Consider the following 9,512-nt stretch of genomic DNA (forward strand, 5'->3'; position numbering starts at 1 on the left):
GGTTGAAGGGGGCGGGGTCTTGATTTACACAGTGACGTAAGTTTTTGGTACTATGTCCAGACGTCTACACGTAATTATCTATATTGGAGTTATTTAATTGATCAGGGGAACAGCCTATCAGCTGTTATTGTGTTATTATTACACGGCGTGTGCAAAGTTCAGAACGAAAGATCAAGATGGCTTCTAAAAGACTTGGTCAAGTTTTTATCAGGAATTCGGCACTTTTTCTGTGCGATATGCAGGAAAAGTTTCGCCCAACAATCCAGTATTTTCCTCAGATTGTGGAGGTTGCATCCAGAATGTATAGAGCAGCTAAAATCATGGAAATTCCCACAATAATCACAGAACAGTACCCAAAAGGTAAGGTTGTCTTACTTTTTTTTTACAGATTAATTTTTTTTGTATCCATTCAATTTCATTGTGTTGTGAGTTTAGTTACGTAATCCTATAAATCAATATACATCGCAGGATTATATTATTATCGATAGTTCATAGAGCAAAGTGCTTTATAACACCGTAACTTGTAGGCACCATACCATCATAGTATTGTGTGTTTTACCTTTTTTTAATCCTCAAATACTATTGGCTCTTTTTTTTAAGGAAATGTTTATTATACTCTAGACCCAGGACCCAGTAACTGGGGCGCTGTACTCCTTTTAAAACAATTTTTGACTTCATCTGTCGTACTAGCGCCCCAGAGAACGGCACAGAATTTTAACAAATACCCTGTTTTTCGCGACACCCAGCCACAAAAAATGCCTCAAAATGACAAAAAGACCAAACAAACTAGCTCAAAAATCGCCTACTCTATTCTCGATACGTCTAGGATGTAACATCAGGCATTTAATTGTACTCACGATCATTTTTTAAACTCCAACTCGATGATTTTTAACTTTGCATCGTGGAGCGATGACAAGTCTGCGATTTTGTCAAAAATTGTTTAAAAGGAGTACAGCGCCCCAGTTACTGGGTCTAATTATACTGTACATGTTCTAGTAGTAGTAGTAGTAGTAAAGCACTTTATTCAACCATATCGGTTGTCGTACTGTTCATTTCATTGTAATGTTTTTATGAAATAAACCAACAAATGTATATAGCGCAGAATCGGCGCTTACGGAAGCAGGGAATCTCTGCTTAAGGCAATCGTATTTCAGGGGTTAGTGGCGAATTTTGGCTTCTGAGCGTGTGTACTCCGCTTTACAATACTTGAGGCATTCTACATTCTCATGCCTGTGTGTATACATACTTGATTCTGTTTTGTTATATAGTGATGTTTTTAATGACTATTTTTGTAAACTGTACATTTTGGCTTTTGGCTGCTGTAGGCCTATTGAGTTAAACAAAAACAAGTGTTTTTGGTTTTGTTTTATTCATTTGTTTTCTTGTTGTGATACAGGACTTGGTCCAACAGTTCCGGAAATTGGAGTAGAACGTGAAACCGATACAATCCTCTCCAAGACGTGTTTCACCATGTGCCTCCCGCAGGTTGAAGAGAAGTTAAAGGAGATGGGGACGGAGTCTGTGATTCTATGTGGAATAGAAACACAAGCTTGTATTCAGAAGACGGCGTTGGATCTCTTGGAGCGAGGGCTAGATGTCCATATTATTGCAGACGCGTGCTCGTCCCGGAGTATGGTGGACAGGTAAAAATGGTTTTGATTTGAAAAAATGACAAATTTGTAATTGTATTAATAATTGATTTTTATGTAGCGCTTTACACACCCTAGCATAAGGGCGAGATTGTCTTTATTGCATGCATGTTCCTCCCTGAGCTTAAAGGAAACCTGAATCATTACGGCCCCGCCACAAATCGTCTTTCTCGCCGCAGCAGACCATTAAAGTCACCTGGAAATATAATTTTTTTTCTTTCAAACATAAGAGTATGTAAGCTTACGAACAATAAAACAATTTTTTTAGTAATTGTTTATCACGATTTATATGTTTAAAAAATATATAAAGTTGTTTGGGGGCTGACTCCGCCTACCCCTTTTGTGACGTCATTCAAGGCAGACTTTGCCTGTAATGCGTATAGTAAACACACGTGCAAAGTTCATGTACGTCCAAGTCGTGAGTTGGTACATTTCAAAAAGTGTTTTTCTGCATTCAGCAGCAATACACCTGGTCAGCATTGCCTGTACTTTGCGCTGGGAGACTTTTTGAAAGTTCTGCCACTAGAGGGCAGCAGACCTACCAGGCAAGGGTGCAAAACTCCTATAGCAAACAATGGTAAATGCTAAAAATTCAAAAATACTCAAAAAATATTTAGAAGTCTCTCAGCCACTTGAAAATTAAATCAGATACATTGTCATACAACTAAACTTCAGATTTCTTCTCATTTTTTGGTAGGTCAGCATTTTGGAATTTTTGCTAATTACCCTAAAAGAAACACTCCCAAAACCTCATGCACACCGCTTGTTATCATAGGGGAACTCGTGTCCAGTACGTCTTGTTCCAGAACAGCTTGGTTTATGCTGGCATTGTGTTATGAGAAACAAAGTACAGTTTGGCTAAATCTAAAATACAAAATCAAAAACACACAAAACACAAGGTATTTGCTGTCAGTGACCGTCACTCATGCTTCTCCTATTCCTAAGTTGTTGACATTACCTGGTGGAGAGCACCCTCTCTTGGTGATTGGCAGATAGTCTAAAGTTTCCCATTGAGTTTACTCTACGCATTACAGGCAAAGTCTGCCTCGATTGACGTCCTGAACAGCGCCCTCTCGGGTCGGGGTCTACTCTTAAATTTGTAAATAACATAAGCACTGATTTTTTCAAACCTTAGTTAACTGTTTATTCACATTCAACTCATCAAAACACATATATTAGTGACAAATGCTTTATTTTGAAAAAATACCACTTCCAGGTGACTTTAACAATTTGTCCACATGTTTAAAGGAACACGTTGCCTTGGATCGGTCGAGTTGGTTGTTTAAAAGTATTTGAAACTGTTTGGTTATTAAATGCATTTTGGTTAGATAGATAATTAGAAAGTAGAATAGAATGATCCACACAAACAGGCCTCGAAATTGTGTAGTTTTCCTGTCACATCGCGAACTAACATGGTTGGCCATTTTGTGGAGTCAAAATTTTGACTCCATAAAATGGCCGACCGTGTTAGTTTACGACGTATAAGGAAACCTATACAATTTTGAGGGATGTTTGTGTGGATCATTATATTAAGGGAATCAATGTGAAGTGAAGAGGTTTTCAACTAGTGGTTAATTCCCAAGAGGTCTGGTTCTTGATAATTTTACCGAGACAAAGTCAAGGTAAATTATAACAAACCAGGCCTCGGCGGGTTTAAACCACTAGTTGAAAACCGATTCAACACACTTTGATTCCCTTTTCGGTCAAAAAAACATCAACACTTTTGGTCAAAAAGTAAAATAAATGCAAACATTATAGTTGTTCAATGATTTTTTATAACAAAATGCCTCCAGCATGGTAAGGCCCTCTGCCGCCTTCAGGTAAAAATGATGGGTCTACTATCAACACACGGGTGTTATTTCTTTCATTTTTCTCATGCAACTTCAATAAACAATTGCACACATAATTATATTTGTTGTGGGTCATTTAGCCTTTGAGAAAGACTCTGCAATGTTCGATACGTCATGTTATTAATGTATTTTAATCTTTTTTTTGTATGATTTTGTTCTATAAGTATGTACCATTAATACTTGTAATACGTTCTTTTTGGACTGCCTGACCACAAGTGTTGATTCAAGCTTTTAAATGTTTTTTTTTTTTTTTTTCTTGCAATTGATTTTAAAACAATAATTACATGTTACATATAAGCAGTTTGCAACAGCCAACATTAGTTTGCTTTTATTATTTGTTTACTTATTATAGGATGTACGCCATAGAGAGGTTGCGTCAGTCTGGTGCCTTTATAACAACCAGTGAGGGAATGTTACTACAACTCCTAGGAGATGCTAAACATCCAAACTTCAAAGAAGTCCAGAAACTAATCCAAACCTCGGCACCTGATTCTGGATTACTGAGTAAAATGTAGAGCTAGGCTTTTTGTGAAACCTCAGCTTGGGCTTCTGTTCCGGCCTGGGCTACAGCTTGGGCTCAGGGGTGCGTTTTGGCTTGGGCTCCTGTCCCGGCTGGGCCCTGGTTCCGGCTTGGGCTCTATCTTGGGCTCTGGTTACGGCTTGGGCTGCAGTTCCGGCTTGGGCTCCTGTCCCGGCTTGGGTTCCAGCTTGGGCTCTGGTTCCGGCTTGGGCTGCAGTTCCGGCTTGGGCTCCTGTCCCGGCTTGGGCTCCAGCCTGGGCCCTGGTTCCGGCTTGGGCTCTATCTTGGGCTCTGGTTCCGGCTTGGGCTCCTGTCCCGGCTTGGGTTCCAGCTTGGTTCCAGCTTGGGCTCTACCTTGGGCTCTGGTTCCGGCTTGGGTTGCAGTTCCGGCTTGGGCTCCTGTCCCGGCTTGGGTTCCAGCTTGGGCTCTGGTTCCAGCTTGGGTTCCGAACCAACAATTCCTTGAGATTAGAGTACCAGCGCTGTTTCAACTAAGCTGTTTATGTTTGCCTTCTCCCTGTCCCTATTAATGTAATTGTGGAGTACATTATATTTTAAATGATTTTTTTAAACTGTATTCTTGATAAAGAATGTAACATGACCCTGCCTTTAAACATTAGTAATAATATGTGCTCAATTTGGTGGCAGGTTCAAAGTAGGAGCCAAAACTTTGCATGGCTCAGTTTAATCAGGTGAGGTTTGCAGTAGCACCATGTTAAAAACTCTTTTGAGCAGTGTTGGTTCAAACATTGGTTAAACGTCTTTGAAAATGAAGTTCACAAATCAACAAAATGTTATTCAGTAACTAGACAGCATTACATATTCTAGTCATTGTGAAATCAGCGGTTAGCTTGGTAGGATTTGAACCCACAACCTTGTGATTGCAAGTCCTGCAGTCTAACCACTGGACCAGCGCATGGTGACTAGGGTTTAGTATTCTAGCCATTGTAAGATCAGCGGTTAGCTTGGTAGGATTTGAACCCACAACCTTGTGATTGCAAGTTCTGCAGTCTAACCCCTGGGCCAGCATGGTGACTAGGGTTTAGTATTCTAGTCATTGTAAGATCAGAGGTTAGCTTTGTAGGATTTGAACCCACAACCTTGTGATTTCAATTCCTTCAGTCTAACCACTGGACCATTGTTGGCTTGGTAGGATTTGAACCCACAACCTTGTGATTGCAAGTCCTGCAGTCTAACCACTGGACCACGGATAGCTTGGTAGGATTTGAACCCACAACCTTGTGATTGCAAGTCTAGCAGTCTGACCATTTAACAACACGCTGATTGAAACATTGCGATGTCCATCGGTACTTTTCTGAACCAACTCTAGTGACATTTTTTTGTCTTTCTCTTTTTTTTCTTCATTAAATCATCCTGTTATTATCCTGTTGAGAACATTATTTGTGCATCTGACTATATTTTTATTTTTTCTATTTTTTTTCAATTTTTTTTTCAGTAAACTCCCCAAAATGTGAAAATTAAAGTTACCACAAAATTACTTAGTGCATTACAGGCAATAATTTGTATATTGTACAATAACCTATTTTATGTATGTCAAAAATTAAATAAAGAGCTGAATATTTTACATTATTCTTATTGTTTGATTTTCTTGTGTTGTAATTACCATCATGTGTTGTGAAACTGTTCTATCATGTTTGTTACGACTGAAGCAACACAAATTGTAGGCAGAATGACAAAATTAAAGCCATTGGACACTTTCTATAAACAGTATTGTCCAAGTCCCACACTTCGTGTATCACAACTTGTATATAAAATAACAAACCTGTGATAATTTAGGCTCAATCGGTCAGCGGAGCCGGGAGAAAATAACGGGAAAACCCACTCTTGTTTCTGCACATTCCGCCGTGTCATGACATGTGTTTCAAATAAATCAGCATTTTCGCTCTCGAGGATTGATATTGTTTTAGTGTTTTCTCAAAAAGTAAAGCATTTCATGGAATAATATTTCAAGAGAAGTCTTTTACCATTACCTTCTGTAAACCCTGTAAGTTATTTGTAAATCTGCGAACTTTTTTTTTTTTTCTGTGCCGTAAGTGTATAATGGCTTTTCGACTATTTTGCCAAAATTTGGCCCATTGATAGGTCATTCTAATAATCATTTTGCATTAATTAGAACGAAAAGTTTGCTCTTCCAGCCTCGATCGGTTTGGAAACATTGATATCAAACATGATTGAAAATAAAGTAAATCATGGGGACGAGATATAAGGGGTGTTAGGGAAAAATGGATACTGGGTGCGTTCGTTTAGCTTCCCCGGGTCGACCCCGGTGTGTGGAGGGGTTTTTTCCAGGACGGACGTGTGCAGATAATTACCCACGTTCGTCCTGGGGGTAAAAAACGCCGCACACGAGGGTCAAACCCAGGGAAGCTGAACGAACGCACCTTAAAATTGCTTCATGTCCCTTTAATGAATTTGCAGAGCAAGCAAATGTTTGTTGTTTAATGATTAATAATGCTTAAAAATGAGTTTATTGAGAGAGGAAAGGGCTCACTCGCTGGCAATCATGCTGAGGACAATAAATATAGAGAAGATGGTATAATTCATTTTTTCTTTCTTTTTTCTTTAGAAATCCTTTACAATAAGCAGTATAGCGCCCTCTCTGATCTTGGAAACCAACATATAATTTACTTTTAACAAAAGCAAGCGCCTGGTACACTGGTCCCCTCTTTATCCAATGATCGGATACAATCATTTCATTGGACAAACGTGCAGTGACGTAATCTGTGTATGTATTTTGATTGGTCCAATGTCCCCCTCATGAGAAATGTTTCAAGAGAGGGCGTTTTACACGTTTGCACATTCGCTCGGCCCCGTACGGCCAGTCTATCCAAGCGCTGCCGACGAAGAGCAAAGCTGGGGACGAAGGAAGTTTGCACACAGTTCGCCGGTTTGAGGACAAAAATCTCCTTACACCGGGGGTGACGGGTCGTGTAGAAACTGATTTTATTGTCGCAATCGCTACGCACTCCCCTGGTCAACTATTTTTCAACAGATATTATGAGTGGGGGAAATTGCAAATCTCTGCTCTAAACTCAAGTTAACAGAGCATGCCATTGTCAATACCGTGCCCTACGCAAGTTTCGGTATACAAAACATTGCACTATTAGTGTATGGTGGAATATCTGGTTTAGTCCCGACGCTTCGAAGATACTGATACAACAGCCTTGAATTTGGACCTCTAATTCTACATGTTTTGACTAACGTACAGAATTTAACTTTATAATTAGTCGAGAGCAAGACCCATTTTTGTTAAAATCCAATGACGCCATGCACTTGCAAAATAATTCGCAAAGTCGGGCATAAATGCCACAATCTAGGCCTTATTAGCAGGCCCTTTCACAGAAAACGGCGGGTGAAAAGTGTTGGCTTACGTATTGTAACCCTATTCTGGTCAGCATTATAATTGCTGTGTTTGGGTACCTTTTGTCTTTTTGGCAATCGCTCAAAAGTTTCCATCGAATTATATTTTCCTCGATTTACTCTTTGATTTCAGTATTTCTCTCCCTGAATATACACAAGAAGAACAAACATCACTGTTAGAAGGAGAACGTCAGGCGAGGTGTATCCAAGCACAGCTAATTACCCACGTACCCCATACAAAATGCAAAAAAATAAATAATAACTGCCTTTCTTTTGCACATACTCATTTTTTGTTATGCCCTGAGTTGTGTCTGAACCTGCAATGACTTGGAGCACCAAATTAATTGAGGTATACCCGCTGCCAAAAACAGGATTCGAACTGCCTCTAGCTACTGGGTAATCTCGTTAGTCTAGATCATGGAGGTAGAATTCTAGATGCAAGACACTGCTCTAGAATTGCAAGGGGTGTGGGCTCGAATCCCCCCGAGTAACCTGTGATTGTTTAATAACAGGACTTGGGAAAGTACTGAGTGTACAACACACATGGGTAGGATAGGAACCAATAATGCTTTACAATTATTGGCTTTGTAACAGCAATACGTTTTTTGAGCTCAGCAGGTTTTTAAAATTGGGCACAGGGCACAATAATCTCATTATAGCCTATCAGCATAATTATATTTTACCAAAGGCAGTGGACACTGTTGGTAATTACTCAAAGATAATTATTGCCAAAAAAACCTTTCTTGGTGACGAGTAAACCTTTCTAGGTTGATGGTATAAAACATTGTGAGAAACGGCTCCCTCTGAAGTGCCATTATTTTCGAGAAAGAAGTAATTATCCACGAGTTTGATTTCGAGACCTCAGATTTAGAAAATGTTTGGTCTCGAAATCAACCATCTAAACGCACACAACTTCGTCTGACAAGGGTTATTTTTCTTTCATTATTATCTCGCAACTTCGAAGACCGATTGAGCTCAAAATGTTCACAGGTTTGTTATTTTATGCATACCAGCGGTGAATGCTAGTCTTTGACAATATTTTACCAATAGTGTCAACTGCCTTAAAAAAAAAAAAAAAAAAATGAATACTTCTAAACAAAAACTAGTTTACTAGCTAAAATTCCATAAAGTTTGCACTTTGCAAAATGGTGCCCATAGCTGTTGAGGCCTATACTCAATTAATAATTATTGTGCTTGGCTCATAAATTTGCTAGGCAGTTTTTTCTGCTTAGCGCGGGCCCAGAGCCCAAACAAACAATCTTTCTCAGCAGAAACTGGTTACCAGCCATGAGTCAATCAAGTCACATTGTTGCGATTGGTACCCCACTTTTTAATTATTCGTCTATGGAAATCAGCTAAGCAGTTTTTTGTTCTGCTTAACAGCTTTATGTTGGGCCCCGATGTCATTGTCAGATAAATAATAACTGTCAATGTAATGATAGAAAAGGAGATTTGATGAAATAATGATGTTGACTTGATGAAAAGTGACTCATCAGCCTGATCGACCCCCCCCCCCCCCACTCAATTCAATAAACTGTCTACAACTGAAGGCCAATGTCATGTAATGTGAGAATTATGTTCATTTTTTTCGCATCTTCCTTGTGTGCAGCTAATGATTACAGCCCAATGTCTGCCACGCGTTTCAAACAGTAATACAGAAAGACCACTGTGCATCATTATCACGGTACATCATGTACACGCCGACATCTTGCACATGTTAACCGGCAGTTGTCAACCTTATTTCCTCTCTAATTCTACAGTTGAAACTAAAACTACCAGAAACGAAAGGCTAAAAAGGAAACCGAAGGTAAGAATACACCTTGTACATTATATCCAGCTACTTATCACATGAACTCTTTCTTAATAAAAGCTTAAAACCAACAGTGATTTGTTCATTTGAACTTAATACGACCACTGACTGTTGGTCAATCACCGAGAAATTACTGGAGCGTGATTCCAAGAACACACTGACCGGGGAGTCAAGCCTAGGTCAAGGCGGGGAAAGGCGGATAGTGGGAGGGTGGCCTTCGGAGTCCGTGCTTTATCATTGTGTTTGTTTATTGACGTCTTGAGTGTGTGCCTTTTGTTCGTGAAACCTGATGTTTCACATGG

General features: G+C 39.5%; 1 protein-coding gene across 1 annotated transcript; it reads left to right on the forward strand.

Moving 5' to 3' along the window:
• The first annotated feature begins 163 nt into the window (after nt 1-163).
• On the forward strand, nt 164-5,604 carry LOC139942893 (isochorismatase domain-containing protein 2-like). The gene is made up of 3 exons (XM_071939701.1): nt 164-360; nt 1,397-1,643; nt 3,852-5,604. Exons 1-3 carry the CDS (start codon nt 177-179, stop codon nt 4,012-4,014), a joined length of 594 nt encoding a protein of 197 aa, XP_071795802.1. The 5' UTR covers nt 164-176; the 3' UTR covers nt 4,015-5,604.
• The last annotated feature ends 3,908 nt before the right edge of the window (nt 5,605-9,512 follow it).

Source organism: Asterias amurensis, chromosome 10 (genome assembly GCF_032118995.1).
Source record: "Asterias amurensis chromosome 10, ASM3211899v1".
Lineage (NCBI taxonomy): Eukaryota > Metazoa > Echinodermata > Asteroidea > Forcipulatida > Asteriidae > Asterias > Asterias amurensis.